Below are 17,872 nucleotides of genomic sequence, written 5' to 3'. Positions count from 1 at the left end.
AATGAAGTCATGAGGATTGTTTTAATTAAAGTTTTGACAGGTCAAGGGTTTGTTTCAGGAGTTATTTAACTCCAGTTTGGATAGTGGTTTCCAGTGGTGGAAAGTATTACATACAGCTCCAGTTTCCTGCAGATGTCTGTTCATATGCAGGAAAAAGTTGGTAGCATGCAAGGTTCTGAAGGCTTCTGCAACCAGATCCCTTTGCACTGTCCAGTGTTTTCATTTCTCATTCTGGCAAAACCACAGTTCTTCCTCATGTAGAAGTAGAAGTTGTGAGGTTGTGGTCTGCCACTACATATTTATGTCAAAGTAGAAACCGTCCACCCTCCAACTTTCTCTTCGTGAATGAACTGTGTTCAGATCCAAACCATCTGTTATTTGGGTGTAATTTAAAATGATTTGCACTTGGGAAACTGTCTGACTTTATCTGTCATGAACTGGAAAAATTTCATTCCTGTCTATTTAGCTCTTATAAAACCAACTTCCTCAAGCCACTCCACTGGATGAGTTCAGATAGATTATGATAGATTATGATAAGATAGACAAAATAAGAGTAACTGATAAATTCACAGATAACACACTTTGCCATATAGTTTGACTTCAATGTTCACTTCAAATTCAATTTAATGTTTAGTTTAACTAAATGAAATGAATCAGAGTGCATAGAAAAGTTTAGATCTGAATAATTAGGGATATATCTGCATTAGCATCATTATCAACCAGTAATTTTTTAAAGCATATCAGTATTGGTCCAATAAGACAAATAGGACGATATTAGTAACCAATATCTATTTCCATCTTGTTGCTGTTTATCTATGTTGTTCCAGAGAGCTGAGGGAGCTTGTAAATCAACAACACAGAAACATTCTTTATGCTGAAAGGAAAGAAAACAATAAAGGCATATAAGACAGAACATCATATAAGCATCACTACTAGGATAAATGAAACAACAAATATTTGATAATATATATATACATTTCACCTAACACCTGGTCATGTGATGTTTGATGCAGTGCAGGACTCTGAGGTGTTTAACTGAACCAGAGAAACAATGTCAATGTCAAATGTGGTCATTTTTTCATGGATAACAGCAATATCGATATTGGATATTGTCGATATCAGCCTAAATTTTCATATCACTGAATCTGTAATCGTAATTAAATCCTGATTAAATCTTTTTGACATTTCACGTGTACTCTTATGTGAAAGTAGGTAAATGAATGGACACAAAAGAGAATAATAACTAATGTAAATATTAATAATTATTTCACTTTAAGTATTTGGCCCAGTTATGTTTTTTTAAGTGACTATTTTAAGTAATAATTATGAACACATCACTCACAGATTACCTTAATTCTATCACTAAAAATAAATTAGGTTTATATCCTGCTTTTCTTTTTATCAACAGAGGCATGCGCATCAATTATATTTGAGTTGAATGAAGTTTTAAGTCTTGCGCTCTAAATGTGAGATTTTTGTGTAATTTAAAACAGCTTGTACAAAGTAAAGAAGTACCCATGTGATCACAGCATGACATTTCATGTTCACTCGATCTACCTGAAGATTATCTGGAATGTTTAATTAGCTTTAGAAGTAAAATCACTGGATTATTTTGAGTTGCTTTCTGTTTTGTGTCCCGAAGGAGAAGTCAGTTTACCTCAGCATTTACCTCAGTGTTTCAGGTTCATCCTATTAAACCATCAAGGATCTACACAGCAGCATTTTCAGCTGTCCTGACCTCAGTGCTGTTGTTGTTTTCAGGAAGTCAACCTTTTTCAACGTGCTGACAAAGAGTCAGGCTCCAGCAGAAAATTTCCCCTTCTGCACCATTGACCCAAATGAAAGCAGAGTGCCCATTCCAGATGAACGCTATGATTTCCTCTGCCAATTCCACAAACCTGCCAGGTATGGGGTCTCATCCTTCACGCATTATTCACACCTCGCATCTGTAGCCTCTGATGGCCCCCGTGCTATAGGTGTGAGAAATCACACAACAATGTTGTTGATATGTGGCTATAAGATGTGTGCTGTGGTGTACTATTCTCCTTCTTTCAAAGAAAGGAAAAAAATCAAACAGCCGGTGATAATGCACATCTATTGAGGCTGTTTAAGCAGACAGAATTCAGTTGTTCAGGCTACAATATGATCTAAAGTATTCATCAAATGCATGAAAAATGAGCCCCACTTCTTTTTTTTCATCTGCAGCAATACAAATAATCCCACAAGCTTCTTTCAAGAGAATATTTTACATGTTTTATATACAGTAATAAATCTCATGTGAGATTTATTACATCTCACATGACTTTATTTGTTTATTTAAAGATAACCCACTAGTCTCTACTGAATCCTTTACAAACATTACAAAAAAGACATAGTGGTATTACCTAAAACATAAACAAAATTAAATTAAGCACAAAATTCAAATCAACCGCTTCAGCACCTTACAAACATTACGGAAAGACATAAAATACCACACAAAGTATTTTTACTTAGTTTAAACATATCTGACCTGCAAACTTCACTTTTAGTAAGATATTTTTGGTGTGATCTGCAGAACTGTTCTTACTCCAAACTACTGTGGGCAATAATATCCAGAGAGTTTAACTCTGGACTCATCTAACACAAATATATTCACCCAGTATTTCACTGGTGGGCCAAAATCTTATGAATTTAATGTTAAACTTTTTAACATGCTTTCTCTTCAGCAGTGGAGTCTTATGCAGTGAGTGAGCACAGACACATTTGTAGCTGAGTTAATTGATTTTTATTATTATTACTATTATTATTATTACTATTATTATTATTATTATTGGAAAAACAGTACTTCCTATACTCAGGTCATTCTGAAATGTTTCATGGCTCTTGATTATGTTTTTGACTAGGCACCTGGCTATGACTGTTTCATGGTGAAATGACGCTCTTTCCACTTCTGGATTATTGTTCCAACAATGTCAGCTGTAATATTTGAAATCTAGACAAGCAGCTGTTAACATTAGTGTCAGTATATTTTGCAAGGGTAAGATTTTTTTGTAAAGATGTCTTTATTTGCACCCATTGGATCATCCTGAGCAGTATTTTGGCAATGAAAATCCTCTTTTCAGGCCATCAGATGTCATTCCAGTTTTTTACCTGTCTCATCCCTGATTTGCATGGATTTTATATATTTGTGAGTTACTTGATTGTTGCCAATATTTTTTGAGAAATTTAGAACAGTGCTAACATATGCTGAAAAATCTCAACCTGTAAGAAATCTGCTTTCAAATGATCTTGAAAGTATGTAAAGAAAATAAGACAGAGCTGAAGAGGTTTCTGTTTCATCCATTTTTTTCCCCTTGTAGTAAAATCCCAGCATTCCTTAATGTTGTGGACATTGCTGGCCTGGTGAAAGGTGCTCATGTCGGCCAAGGCCTGGGAAACGCCTTCCTCTCCCACATTAACGCGTGCGATGGCATCTTCCACCTGACACGTGAGTCGTAACTTACTTCCTTATATGGAACTACTGTACATATAATCAGGAATGACATACATATATTAATATTGTCTCAACAGGACATCAAACAGTGTTTTTTGAAAACAGAGTTGTAGTTTCTCTTAGTTTTGCTCCAAGAACATCTGAAACTTAGATCAACTTTATAGTTAGAATAAATGAAGGTAAATCAACCATTAGGTTCCTACAGGAAAGCCTCTTGGACAAAAATCAGTCTTTTATCACTTCTTTAAAACTGCTTGATTTAAATGGGAGCAAAGGAGGTAAGTGTCTTGTTTCTTATCAGATTGTTTTTTTTTATTATTTCCATTTATCTTCATAACCTTTTTAACATTGTTCTTTATTTACCTTGTTTGCAAATATTGCTTTCTGCTGTGACAGACTTTAAATCATTTTCACTGTTTGTTTTACACCCCTGGTTCTTTTTTATTCTCATGGTCTTTGTCTTGGCCAATTAAAGTGTTACGCGCTAGAATAATTCACATCACAGTGAGTAAAATGAAGAAGAAGAAGAAGAAGGTCCTTTTAGAAAGAAATTGCAGACTTTGTTTGCTGATTGTATTGACTTTCCTCCTGTGTGAAAAGAGCTCTGATTGGAGCAGGTGAGAGAGCGAACAGATGGAAAAACGTTTAAAATGCAGTCATTCTTTTATCTTGTTCTTAAGTTATCACAGACACATTACGTCTCTGGCAGGGAAATTTTCTCCTTTGTTTGGTTCATCTTCACATTTTAAGACGTTTAAATTAGAAAAACCCCACACTGCAAAATGTAATAATGATTTAAAGGACCTGTCAGGTGAGATTAACTGTTTCCACTTGAGTTGGCAATGAGTTTTCGTGTAATAAAAGTCACATAACAAGATTTATGTTATTCCATTATTTTTAATCATAAGCAGATACCAAAAATATGATTAACTTAGAAACTTTATAACTTAGTTATTATGTCTGTGGCTTTTCAGTCAATTTTAGGTCCCTTTGTTCCCCCATAAAAGGCAGTAACCAACAATGAATGGGCACTTTTAAACAGTACAGCCAGTGTTTCTGAAACAAGATTTATTGTACTGTTCTGCCACAAAACGGAAGCGTTATTATCTAATTTAAAAAGAGGAAAAAATCAGAGATGCCAAAGACGTTTAGGTTATGCACAGCCACCAGGCAAAGAGAGTACACAGTTTTATGGTTTTATATGCAGTTGCATCCCAAAATCATCCAACACCCCCACCAACACTCTGCCCTCCACCCACTGCAAATCAGGATTATTGACATAATACAGAATGTTTTTAATTGGCAAAATTGAATTACACAAGAACAGATTAAATAGTTAAATAAAACTGAAACAAGTTTATTCAAATTCAATGTAAATACATATATTATTGACTTACATTAATGACTGCCTCACAGTTAATCAGTCCTCTGAACCACCCAGTAGCCTGAGGCACACCTGTTGCGTCATGTTAGGGATGGCTTTGCACAAGCAAGGAAAATGTTTTTTAAAAAAGATACCAAAGGCTCTGAATCTCTCTAGAAATACAGTTGGTGGCATAATTTGCCAGGTTAAAGTTAAAGGAAGAGCAGCCACACACCTTAGTGGCAGAAACATTAAGTTATCAACGACTGCCAGCAAATTACTGAGGGGACAGGAGGTCCAAAAACCTTGACTGACAGAGGAAGACCTGCAGCTGAAGAAAGGCTGCTTTCTCTAAGAAATATAAAGCCAAACACTGTAGTTTTAAAAACAATGTCCTGTGGAAATTGAACAAAGACAGAATAACATTTTAGTTGAGATTATTTCAACACGACTGTAAATTAAGTGGATATTCTTCTGAAATCACGTAACTTTGTTTTTTGAGGTTGGTGAACTGATTAATCATGTCTACTGTGCAGGTTGGTGTACTCATAATCGCAAAATGTAAAAGTCTTATGGTAAGCTCAGTGTCTCACTTTTTATGGTCTGACTCCCAACAAGAAACAAAGGCAATATACTGATTCAAGTTTTAATCGCAAAACAAATTGTTTGCAATGGTAGAGTCTATTAGTGGTCTGTTTCAGGCAGCCCAGTGAAAACTAGGAGAGTTTGACAGTCCTGAGGTACTGAAGGAAAGAGTTTTATCAGAACCTTTTGGGGCCAAGACTGGGAGGAATCTGGGATTGTGGAGTACAAAGATAAAGGACATAAAAAGGCTGAAGTTCTGAGTCGCATTGTTATAAAAAAGGCCATTGGAGGGCAAAAAGCTACATTAGTGTCAGGCATTGCTAACAAGAAGAAATAGAATTTCACTGGCGAATATCAGTAACAGAGAAAAAGAATAGAAATGCACTAACAACTTACTAAATAAAGAAAGAAATATAAAAATAAATTAAAAACTGTTCAAATTTTAACATCTTGGATGGAGTAGCTTGTCAGCTAATAAGCAATTTCCTCTTGGGATCAATAAAAGCTGATTTTGACCAAATATAAAATGATAGTTTCCTTTATTAGGAGCTACCTACTGTTGTTACACATTTGTCACATTTCTCCAAGTATGTTTTTTTTTAGTAGGAAATGTTCCTGTTTGAAATGGTTGCCAGATATTTTCTTGTTTGCATTCAAGTTTGTCATTCTTGCATTGTGATGGGTATAATGGTGTTTAGTGCAGTATATGCAGCAGCATTACTCATGTTGAGTTATGGATATTTCATATACTCTATTGTAAATGTGGTCAAAAGAACCCACTGTTCCTTTTGTTTTTGACTGAGGACCAAATGTATATATGCCAGATCCTCACCCCAAAACCAACTCTTTTGTTTCCTCTCAGTCAGAGATGGCAAACATGGCGATCGGAAATAGAAATCGAAAGCTTCTTCTGTGCAGCTATCTGCTCTGGCATGCTATTGTTTCCACACTTGTCAAGTCTTTAGAAACAATGTGGTTTGTTTCACAAGTTAAACATTCAACATAGCAGCTTTGGTTTTGTAATTATATCTATCTGAGCAGAGTGCAGCACAGAAGCCTCTTCTTTTATATAGCTTGATTATATGCTTGAGAAAATCTCACTTCTTCTGTTCAGAGTGGGATTTTTTTGTTAGTTTTCTTTTTGTTGTTTGATTTTTGCAGAAGCATTCATAGCTCAAAGTTTCATTCAAAGTTCACAGTTATTTTATTGTTGCTATTGAAACTCAACTTTATTCGCCTGAATCTGATGTGATTAAAACATGAATCAAATCAAATTATTTCATTTTACATATGTTTTTTACTGAAATATAAGCAAAAAGTCTAAAAATGACAGTATATAGATGGCCCCCAAAAGGTACAAATGCTTTGATTTTTTGTGTTGCACATACATGTTATCTTTGTCTTCAAATTAAAAAATGACAAAAAATTTACCTTTATGTTTTAGTACCTAAATGTAACAATTCATAGAAGAATAGAGACAAAAAAATCAATGTGCAAACTTTACTTTGAAGGAAAGGCCAGCAAAGGTTCAATCAAAGTGCAAATTACTAGAGCATTATGTCTTTCAGAAGTTTCAACAGTCTTTTAGCCTAAACCACAAAGTTATTATTTGCACAATTATGTATCCTTACTTGTCCAAAATAGGTTTTTATTGTTAATCAAGAATCCACATTGACTTTATGGACCATTTTTGTAGTTTTATGTAACAACTTTTCTCATAGTTTAGTGTTTTCCAACCCTGGTCCTCAAGGCACACTGCCCTGCATGTTTTAAGTATTTTCTTGCTTCAGTCCAGCTGATTTCAATTGATGACTGATTAGTTTGTCAAACTGTAATCAGTTGAATCAGGCACATTAAAGCAGGGAAACCTCTAAAACATGTCGGACAGTGTGCCTTGAGGACCAGGGTTGTTCTGATCCTTAGGTAAAAAATAAATAAGTAACTTTGATACTCTTGCATCTTATTATTCTTGTAGAAATGAAGATGGATCTCTTACCTTCTCCTGTTGTATGCAGACTAGCTCTCACTTTCCTCCACCTTTTGACAGGAGCTGTCAGTCAGCTGCGTAAGAAGGTTTAATTGAGAGGATATATCCAAAAGTTTTTTCTTACTCTCAGATAGATGGGAAAGATTTTTAGAAAAAGTTTGATTGGTGAAAGTCACAGAAAGTTGTGGCTAGGCTAATACCTAGCATGCTTTGAGGTAACGCTGTCAAGCTTTAAGAGCTAATGTTGTGGCCATTTATGCTAAATTTTTGTAGTTTGTAATTTCTACCAATTTCGTTTTGTTCTTTGGGCAGTTAAAATATATTTAAGTTAATTTAGGACCAAAATTTGTAATTAATTTTTATCTTTGGAATTGTTTAGATTACGTTGTTAATTGTTAGACCCGCCCATTAATTTGAGTAATTAAGAACACACTGAGTGCTTGGTGGAGGTGGATTGTTTGGTAAATGTCTGGTGTGGACGGGAGGTTTTGTAAAATGATTTTTTGAACACTTGTTTACACTTTTATACACTTTTTTATACCTTCAAACATTAAATTGAGATTATTTTTCGTTGCGACTAAGTTGCAAGATGTTTTTAGTAATTATTTTGTCTCTACTTTTACAATAAATAAATCAATTTGGAAGTGCGTACAAATCCAAAACCACCTGTTACCACCCACAGCCTTTATTGGAATTTTTGGCTTTTTTGGAATGGAAGGCTGCGACATTTAAGTCAAAAAATCTTTTTTTTTTTTTGCATATGGTTAAAATAAAGACCCTGATAGTGCAGGTACCCCAACTGGTCATGGTCTCAATGTAACCTTAGAAAGAGTAGAACAATAAAGACATGAAAATCAACATAAAATGATTTAAAACCACAACAAATTTGAAGTTCAGTCTTTTATGTCAGGTTATTCACTTTGTAGTGTTTTAGCTGATTCCTTTTTAAGTTTAATCTATCTCAGGAATTGGGATTCAATTGAGAATTTGAACCTGATCCCTAAACTATCTATGATATATTATAAATCCCATGAAATCATTATTATATTATATTTCATGATTATATAATAATCAGAGTGACTGTCTGCAATTCAGCTTTGATAATAGCATAGCTGTTATGAAAACTGTGGTAATAATCAGTCATATAACAATGTGGAATGTTATTTTAGTAACAGTAAATGCCTTTAAAGAAAATTATAATATATATTTATTTTACCATTTTATCATTTTACTATTACTATAGTTCACTGAAAACATGGTGTTTTTCCTTAAGCAGCCCATGTCGACTGCTTTCTTTGTGGGAGCTATGAAACACTTAAGCCTTAGTGGGAAGTAAGTTAAAATGAATTTTCTCTTGAAGTTTGCCCTCTTCAAAATACATATTTAAAAAAAAAATCCCCAATAGCTTTGAAAAGGCTGTATGAACTCTCCTTTGAGATGACAGCTTTATAGCTTATTCTACTAAACTCACAAGGCTTCTGTTCCCATCGTAAAATAGTTAGCGGTATAGATGTTACTAGTCTCTCTGCAGTGACTGGAAAGCAATTGGAACCCAACAGTCTGAGACAAGACACAGACATGTTCTACTTCATCTCCTCTTCTGTTTCAAACTCATGACTCTGCCAGTTTACCTGGCCTTATTCCCAGATGTTTTCTTTCCAGCAATTAGATGTTTGAACGCTCACTCAGGGCTCTACCCCTCCTCCCTACCATCACTGCTGGAAGCATTGAGTTCAGCGCTAACGAGGACTTATTTATAGCTGCATGATACTCAGTAAGTATCTAGCCTTAAGATACCAATAGTAAAGCAGGGACCTTCTCTTAATCTTAAGGGACCTTCTGTGGCTTTGGGGCGGCCAAGTATAAAATAGCTGTTACATTTGGCAAAGACGTTTCTGTTACTGTGATCTTCATGCTGTCGGCGCCCAAAATGCCCAGCTAAGTTAAAGCTTACCAAATGTTGTACAATTTCCCTCAGAGTTGTTGTAGATGCTGATTACTGTCAGTATTACAGCAAATCTGAGCATGCCTCTGATTGAAGACACTCAGCTGTTGTATAACAACCTAATGAAGAAGATATTATGGGTTGTCCATAATTTTATTGACTTTATGAAGAATCCTTCTTTGCACTGTCATCTCCAGTGTTTCCACAGCAGCCTCTAGAACAGAACCAGGCTTCTTTATCAGCTCGTTATTATTAAACTTTAGCTTTAATAACATAAATCTACATAATTTTTAAAGCTTAATCGGTAATACTTTTATAACAAATTTATGTCAGATCATGATTTCTTGGTTAATGTCAAGTTGTCATAACGAAGACAATTTTGAATAATGTCAACTTTGTATTAAAAGTGTCATGATTTACCGAATGACACTTTATGACAACAGTCATAAATATTCATGGAGACTTACTCATGTTCATGACAGGTGTTATGTCATGTTTATGACGGTGTCATGACAGTCTTATTCACAACCCGTCAAATAAAGTATTACCATAATTTCAATTTCTATTAGAATTTCTATGTTGAGCAGATGGTTGAGAAACTTTTGTTTAGTGATCCCATTATCTTTTGTCTATGTGCTGACTGAATATCATGTGACACAGAGGTCGTTTTCCCTTACACTCTCTTCAAAATAAGAAAGACAAGAGAAAATATCATTCAATCAAGGAAGGTATGTACTGAGCAGGGATTGTGTTAAACAGATATTTTCTGTATTTTTAAAATTTTTATAATAATAAAATGTATTTTCTCTCTCGCTGAGTTTAGTTTTCTTAGAGGTATATTAGAGGTGTATTAATTTTCTGTGACTTTATGTTGTATGAGTGACTCACTGGAAAAAAAAAAGTACCTGATTATCCCAGCCACAGGCGTTACAAGCAAACTAGACTGACTATTCAGGCTGAGGTGATTTATAGCTGGCCTTCCTCCCGTCTGACGCCAGTAATGGCTGCTCTCCGGGCATTCAGCCCTATCACTCATCAACTCACGGATTCTCAAACTTGACAAACGTCCAGGATGCCTCCGTCAGCCCAGTGGGCTTAGCAGTGAGTAAATATGTCATCTGCTTCCACAGCTTAAACAGTCAATATTGGCCTTTGCTGTTGTTAGTGGTTCATTAGACGTTTGTAATATTAACTTAGGTAAGTCAATAAAAGCTAACTGTGATTGCACATAGAACATTTTTTCAGTCTCATGCTCATTGCTGTTGTAATGATTAGATTTGACAAATTAGACTTGGGTTTAAGATCACAAAGCTTAGGTTTTCCTTGAGGATTTTCAGGTAGGAAGGAGAATTCATGATTTGGTACAAATACAGCATCAAAGCAACCTAAGATCGTCACTCCACCCTATGTAATTAAGGTACACCTTCCAAAGATTTCTATGTTTTTCTCCCCATGTACTAAAGTGTTATATTTCTTTCATATGTGACCAGGTTAACCGGATAACAAGGACTTCTCAGGCTATAAATACCTTACAATGGATAATCTCAGTTGCCTTCTTATTCTTTATCTTGTGAAAATTCTTGAGCAAAAACAGCAACACTGTATTATAAACAGGTCAGGAAAAAAAATCCTCCTCCCTGAGCGTCATGTAGTTCTTTGTTTATGTTGGTTTCTGTTTTAAGCAATATTCTGACTGTAAAGTCTCAATCATGTGTCTGTGGTGGGATCGTCCTCCCTTTGTGTGTGTGTTTCCAGGCTGTGTTGAGGTGCTGTCACAGCATTTAAATGAGCATTTTGCTTCGGCGAGAATGAAGAGTTTTTGTCAGCCTCCACTCATTGAGGATGATTAGAGAAAAATGTCTACCCATCTTGACTGGAGATCGCCACAGCTCCAGATAACATGCCCAGTGATTGAAGGTCGCAATATTTTGAATTCTAATGGGCCCGCAAGATGAATTGCCTGAAATAGACTGTAGAATCTTCCTGCTTCCTCTTCACACCCCCCTCCGCCTGTCCGCTGTGAAAAGAACCACTGGGAATGGCGAGGCCCGATGATCATAGAATTATTGGACGGTGATTCTACACCCTTCAAAAGGGAGTTGCTATGGAGATCTCGTTCCAAACTGTGAAATGATTCACCTTTGAAAGACTGGAGGACCTGAAAGCCGAACACATCATTGTTCAGGTGGCAGTTGGTTAGGAAATTGCCGGTGTCTGTGCAATCAGCAGCCCTGTAGTAGTTAGGGATCTGAAAAGGTTTGTTCTCTGGATGATGTGGGACAACAGTTCCCTGCATATGACTGATCCTTTCAATCAAGACGCCCTCATGTTTAGAGGTTTAACAAAATAAATGGGATGACAGAGGTTAAGCTAATGGAAAGGGAATTAATACAGCTGCTTTCCTTGTTTTTAGTTCAAAATCACAGACTTCCTTGGACTTTCAGCTGCACTTAGGTCAGACATGTCTGTACAAGTTACCATAAGCAGCACTTTTTCTCTTTGCCTTTCTAGGGTTAATATCATGATGACCATACACACGTTTAAAATTCAACTTTTATGGTAAACCTTCCATGCACAATTAAGGACAGCCAAACACACAAACCACACTAGAAAAGATCAGATCATTAAGAAATTACACATTTATAGAGGATGAGGAACTGAGAAACAACAATTATGTAGTCAATACACACCAGAATTTATATTTTAAAAAAATCATTAAAAGCTAAACAGAAATATATCGATACATAAATATTTGTAGAAAAAGCTAAAGTTTGTTGTGTCTAAGCTTTAGAAAATTCACTGTCATCAATGCTTTTACCATTAATTAGTACATCGGTACAAATGTCAATGTAGAGTTGCGTGTCATCAGCATGACTACGTAAATTAATTAAATGTGTTCTGATGTAATCCTTATATGCTAATGCATAAAATGGGCCTGCTATTGAACCTTGAGGTTCTCTATGGTCATACTAAAATAGTGCGATATAAGCTGAGCCTCTTAAGGGGTTTTTAAAGAGTGATTTAAGTTTGTCTCCCTAACTGTGAAAGTTATTGTGAGTTTAAAAACTGTGGTATGTAAAATTGAACCTTGGGGTATTCCAAAATTTAACCTCTTACATCCCTTTGAATAATTTTCTTAAATTAGAAATAATTTACTATGAGTGAGACATTAGCTGGAGCACTTAAAACAGATCCAGAGATTTTTCTGAGATGTGTAGTGAATGATATGGTCAACAGTATGAGAAACCTTGATCGTTCATAATCTTTGGAAGTGCAGTCTCTGTACCAAAATTAGATCTTATACCTGACTGGTATTTTTCTGTTATATTTTGATTGTTTCTGAAATGTTTAGGTGTTCTACAATTTTACATTAAAAAGGAAAATTAGAAGTAGACATTCATATTTTTTTAGGAAAACATCTGAAGATAATAGTTTACAATATTAATAGCATAATTTTCAAAAAAGTGAAGACATGTTTATAAAAGGAATTAGGCATTGGGTCTAATATCCCACTTTTTTTGCCTGAAATATGAAATAAGATTACATTTCCAAGTATATTATCCTTACAAAAGGAAGAATCTATATTCTGGTAATGTTTCACAGTGATCAGTTTTGATAAATGGGGTGCTTAAAACATCAGTAATCTTTGATGGATTAACACCATCTTTTGGTGTCAAACAGTTTTTTAGTACGTAGTTGCCATAATTAACATTCGCTGTAACACAAGACTAAATCTTCCATGAATTTAGTTCTGGAAGCCAAATTTCTATCAAATTCATGGATCTAAATAAAACTGACTGAGTACAGGAGGTTTCCTGAATGAACGTAAATACCCTCATGTATATTGCTTGTGTTTTCTATGCTTGGAAGTCGTCCATAATGTGCTTTCCCCCGACAGACTCATAAAATAGCTTTTACTGCCCTGAATGCCAGGAGGATTGCGGCGCTGAGTTTGCATGAACATTTTTAAAAGGAGCGTCAGGAATGCAAGTTCTTTAGATGTGCTCTCACCCATGCTGCATGTGAAAACACGCACAGGAAGTAAGAAGTCAATGAATACTGTAATTTACCTGAATTATGTTGACCACATATCCTCCCAATCCAAGTAGGAGCTTCAGAGGAGGCACCTCAATCAGTATTGATCTTCCCTTTGCACGGATAACTGCCTGGTCTGTGTGCCTTGCAGAAGAGCAATGATTTAGGATAACTTAAGATTACTTGATGTTTTTTGTTGTTAAACTCACACACACTCTAAATGAGGAGACGTTTTCCAGAAGCCGGGTTGCAGAAAACATAATGGAGTTAATGTAAAATCATGAGCCTTCTTTGTTGTTTTGTTTTTCCTTTTAAAATCACTCTCATTTGTAAATGTCAGAATAAGTTATTTCTTCTCGGGCTACATCTGCCTGGGGTGCTGCTGTAATTTTGAGCAGCTTAGCCTGATCCCTAATCAGGCCATTGAACGCAACTCGCTCTCCAGAGAATAATCCCATTGTTCCGTTAGCAGAGGAGCACCTGTTAATAGTGTCTTTATGCATGTCTACATACACTGCTTGAACCGAGGCAGTAAGAATTGAATCACGGGACGACGCTGACTCCTGAAAAAGGCCCCCTTTCAACGTCTTCCCTTGTTCTCTCGTGTTTTTATTGTCTTACACGCGGCTTTGTGTGGCGGCACCGTTTCATAAAGCCTGTCTTCACTGCCCTGACCCAGTTGTTGAAAGGACTAATTGTGGAGATTGGCCCATCAGATTTTTCTTCTCCTTCATGCATTTGTTGTCCAGCTCTAAGCCCTGAATGGGAAGGTGGTTAAAGTGGATGTGAATGTTAAATTAGGCGAAATGAATTGAGGAAAATTACTCTGGAATGAGAGGACTAAATATTGAGTGGTCAGCTGCGCTTGCTCTTTCAAAGCTTGCTTGAATTTTTGATTTGGAAATTTTCTTTATCAAAATGTTCATGAATTGTTGATTATCTTGGGATTTGCTGCAAATAATAATTTTGTTATCACTCTTAAAAAGCTGTATTTTTAAAAGCTTCATATTTTCATGAAGCTTTTTAACACTGATTAAGAATCAGTGAACATATACCTTTACTGTCTGAAAGACAGTGCCTCAAAACTGTACATCCTAATTCTTCATAATGTATGCATATTCTTGCAGCTAACAAAATGATTACTTTGCATTATATTCCCAGAGTTCATGCAGACACAATGGCAAATTTTTATTCCAATCAGTGCTAAACAGCGAGCTGCTAAATTGGAGCGGCAAAACAATAATTCCACTGATTAGCCCCTTTCTGTGTGGCGTAAGTGAACTGTTTATACTGTGGAGTACCTCTGCAAGAGGAGAGGAACCAAAACAGCCTGATTAGGCAAAGAGTAATTGAATAAGTTCATTTCACCATGAGGACAAGGCACAGGATGACAGCTTGCACCAAAGTCTGCAGCTTCTGTTGACTCGCATGAGTAATAAGGTGTTGGATGTTGGGATGTGTCGGGTTTTGACGTTGATTGTAAAAGCTGTCTGGAGGGCTTTTATGAAAAAATCAGGTGTTTATCACTGCTTCAACCAGTAAAAGGGATCATTTTGGTATCTGCATATTTGAAAAAGATATAAAGATTCAATGTTGCCGAGCCCTTGTTATCAAATAAGGCAAATGAAGCCAAAGTGCAGCAATTCGCTAATTATTTTAACTGTATGTGTCCTTGAAAGACAAATCCAACTTGTGACTTTTGAAACAATTTTTTTGATATGCAAACATTGGAGTCAGCATTGCTGGTTGCCCTTTTTGTGAAATACTTTCACTCCTCCCTCTAAAGCGCCCGTTTACTTTACTTTTTACTAACTGCAAATGTTGAACATAAAATAACCAAAAGCCTCGTTATTATATTTTTAAACAATCATTGAGATCCAGCTATGGCTCAACATAAAATAAAGGAAATGGTGAAAGTATAAGTTATTCAGAAATGATTCAAATTCATTCTTAACATCTGAATATTATTAATCAACATAAAAAGAAACTACAGTAAAAGAGAAACATAAAACTCTGATTTATGTTGTCCATGTAGTGTTGACAGATGCTGTTTTGATCATGAATAATAATGCTGAAACTGAATAGCTGTAAATGATTTTGCCAACAAAAGTTTTAGCTAAAGTATTTTTATTTCTTCTATGCTTAACTTATGTTTTGTATGCAAGTAAAGAACTAAAATTGTGTTAACAATATTTATCTAGTTTTATGTTTCCTTATTCTGAGTCATTAACATTCAAAGTGGCAATTTTCCAGACGGATTTGTCATACAAACATCATAGTTGTAATAATTTTTTATTTGTGCATTAAGAAACTGAGTACGTATCTTAGATTAATATTTACGTCATGCCACAATGTATGCCAAAGTTAGCAAAGAGAAAAGTTAATACCTCATAATTTATAGTCTTCAATATGTACATGGCTCAATCGTTTGCGTCATATTTAATGGCAGACGCATATAAGTTTTTGCTAGAAGCCACATATGAAATTGTGTTGATAACCTGTAGCGTGCTGCTACATGCCTGGCCATGAACGTCACTAATAACTCCATGACACAATCTTCTGTTCTTTACAATTAGCTTTTAGCTCATTTTTTCCAGCTTCCACGTAACCATGCAGTACTCTTTACTACATGCTTACGTGCCACTCATGCGTCAATATGCATAAAACCTTCAATGCTGAGGTCACACCTAGTCAATGAGTTAGACCTGAGTCAATGCTAATTCTAGGTGTTGCTATGATTTAGGCCAATGAATTTTGTTTAGGTTTAGACTAATCAATAACCACCTGGTCTAAAAAGTGGTTTAAACTTAGAATTTAAAATGTATAAGGTTGGCAAAAGACTTTTAAGTGAAAAATAAAATAGCACAATAAATCTTTAATGGTTCCTATACATTTCCACAGAATGTAATTTTATTTTTTAGAAAAGTGGCACTGTTAATAAAAATGGAAATAAATATAAAAACTTGCAGAAGAACTCAGTCTAGTTAATGCTTTCATTTGGACTCTCTTGTATTTGAAATGATACTGATTATTGATACTGGTCTTTTTTAAAGCTAGGAAACGTCGTTTCCCGTCACTTCTTTACTATTTTCTGCATGTGTCACTGCTAAATCTTGCTTAGATGCAATCTCACAGGGCCTCACCTGTCAACACCTTTGCACAAACTCAGGTGTCAACACATGAATATGGATTCAGTGACTCCCCCATACGCATTCCAAACATCATGTCTCTCAATGCTGCAGCAGCTAAAGGCAAGCCATCATTCAACCTGACATCCACTCCTTTGTCTGAGACAGCAGACACATTACGCTGTACTGTAAAACTTAACAAGCTGCTGTTGTTTTCTGTTTGTATGTGCATGTCAAGTATGTGCATTTCAAATCCAGCTCCACTGTAGGCCTTACCAGCCAGCATCAACTGTTAGAGAAGAAAATAGTTTGTTTTTGTCATATTATTTGATGATATCAAGAAGCTTCCATCAATTATCTACTTGTACGGTCATTTCTTACTTCTCAAACATTGTTGGTTTTTGAGACAGGCACTATGGAAGGCAGCTTGCAATTGGGAGTGGAAAGAAAAAAGTGACTGATCAGTGTCAAATAGGCTTTGCATATACTGTTCATATATTCGTTCATTGGGGAGTGGATGTCCGCTAATGCCGCGTAATAAAACAATGTGACTGTCCACGACAACACTGGAAACAAGTTTCAGTAGGGAAGTGTGAGCTATTTACAGATTCTGAACGTGCTGATCCCAGGATTTCTAATGGTGTGACACACATGCAATTTAGAAATAAAATTAATAAAATATGGCTATTTGAATGTTGGCACTCTGGAAACCAGATCAGGAAGATCTGGTTTCCAGAGTGCAGCCCTCAAACGTTCAGGAGAATTGTCCCCAAACCTGATCTGTAGCCCGGGGGTGGGACTCAGGGTTCTTTGAAGGCAGCCAAATCTTCAGAATCCGTTTGAAGAGCCATTCAAAAGATCCATTTCTGAAAACGAACATTTAAGCCATTTTGTTCCTAATATAGTTTTTGTGTAGAATAATAGGTATTAAGTAAGATTAATATTTATTCAAAGTTGCAAAACAAGACCACGGTATGTTCTTGCAGAAGAAAAATGGTTATGTATTTTCAGAAAATGTAATGTTTTAAAATGTAAATGTCTTATGCTTTAGTTTAAAACTGTGTTTTAATGAGTCATTAACTGAAGATGATCACATGTTGCTCAGAAGCATTAAAAATAAAAATAAAAGAAATAAAAACAGTTGATTCAGAGCCACAGCAGCAGATGCTAACTTCAGCATCATTAGTATCTAATCTAGTTGCTCTAGTTTACAAACATTTTCTACTTTGTGTGCAACTCTGTCACCGTTTTTCTCTACTAAGTTCCAAAAAATGCTGCTGAAGGATTAAAATGTGATGACAACTTTTTCCAGGTAAATGAGCGTTGTCAGGCAGCCTGATGAACAGATTTTATTAGA

General features: G+C 35.6%; 1 protein-coding gene across 6 annotated transcripts in view; it reads left to right on the top strand.

Annotated features, from left to right (window-relative positions):
- Positions 1 to 17,872, top strand: part of LOC114148061 (obg-like ATPase 1) — a 57,152-nt gene that overhangs the window by 5,335 nt on the left and 33,945 nt on the right. For 4 of the 6 annotated variants that reach the window (XM_028022974.1, XM_028022975.1, XM_028022976.1 and 1 more), the window contains exons 3-4: positions 1,762 to 1,905; positions 3,339 to 3,466. In XM_028022974.1, coding sequence (XP_027878775.1) covers positions 1,762 to 1,905; positions 3,339 to 3,466 — 272 coding nt within the window. The remainder of the gene's footprint in view (positions 1 to 1,761; positions 1,906 to 3,338; positions 3,467 to 17,872) is intronic. The other 2 variants (XM_028022977.1, XM_028022979.1) reach the window with 1 other exon arrangement.

Source organism: Xiphophorus couchianus, chromosome 7 (assembly GCF_001444195.1).
Source record: "Xiphophorus couchianus chromosome 7, X_couchianus-1.0, whole genome shotgun sequence".
Classification (NCBI taxonomy): Eukaryota; Metazoa; Chordata; class Actinopteri; order Cyprinodontiformes; family Poeciliidae; genus Xiphophorus; species Xiphophorus couchianus.
Note: the sequence above shows the minus strand (reverse complement) of the source record. Positions and strands in the feature narration are given on the sequence as shown.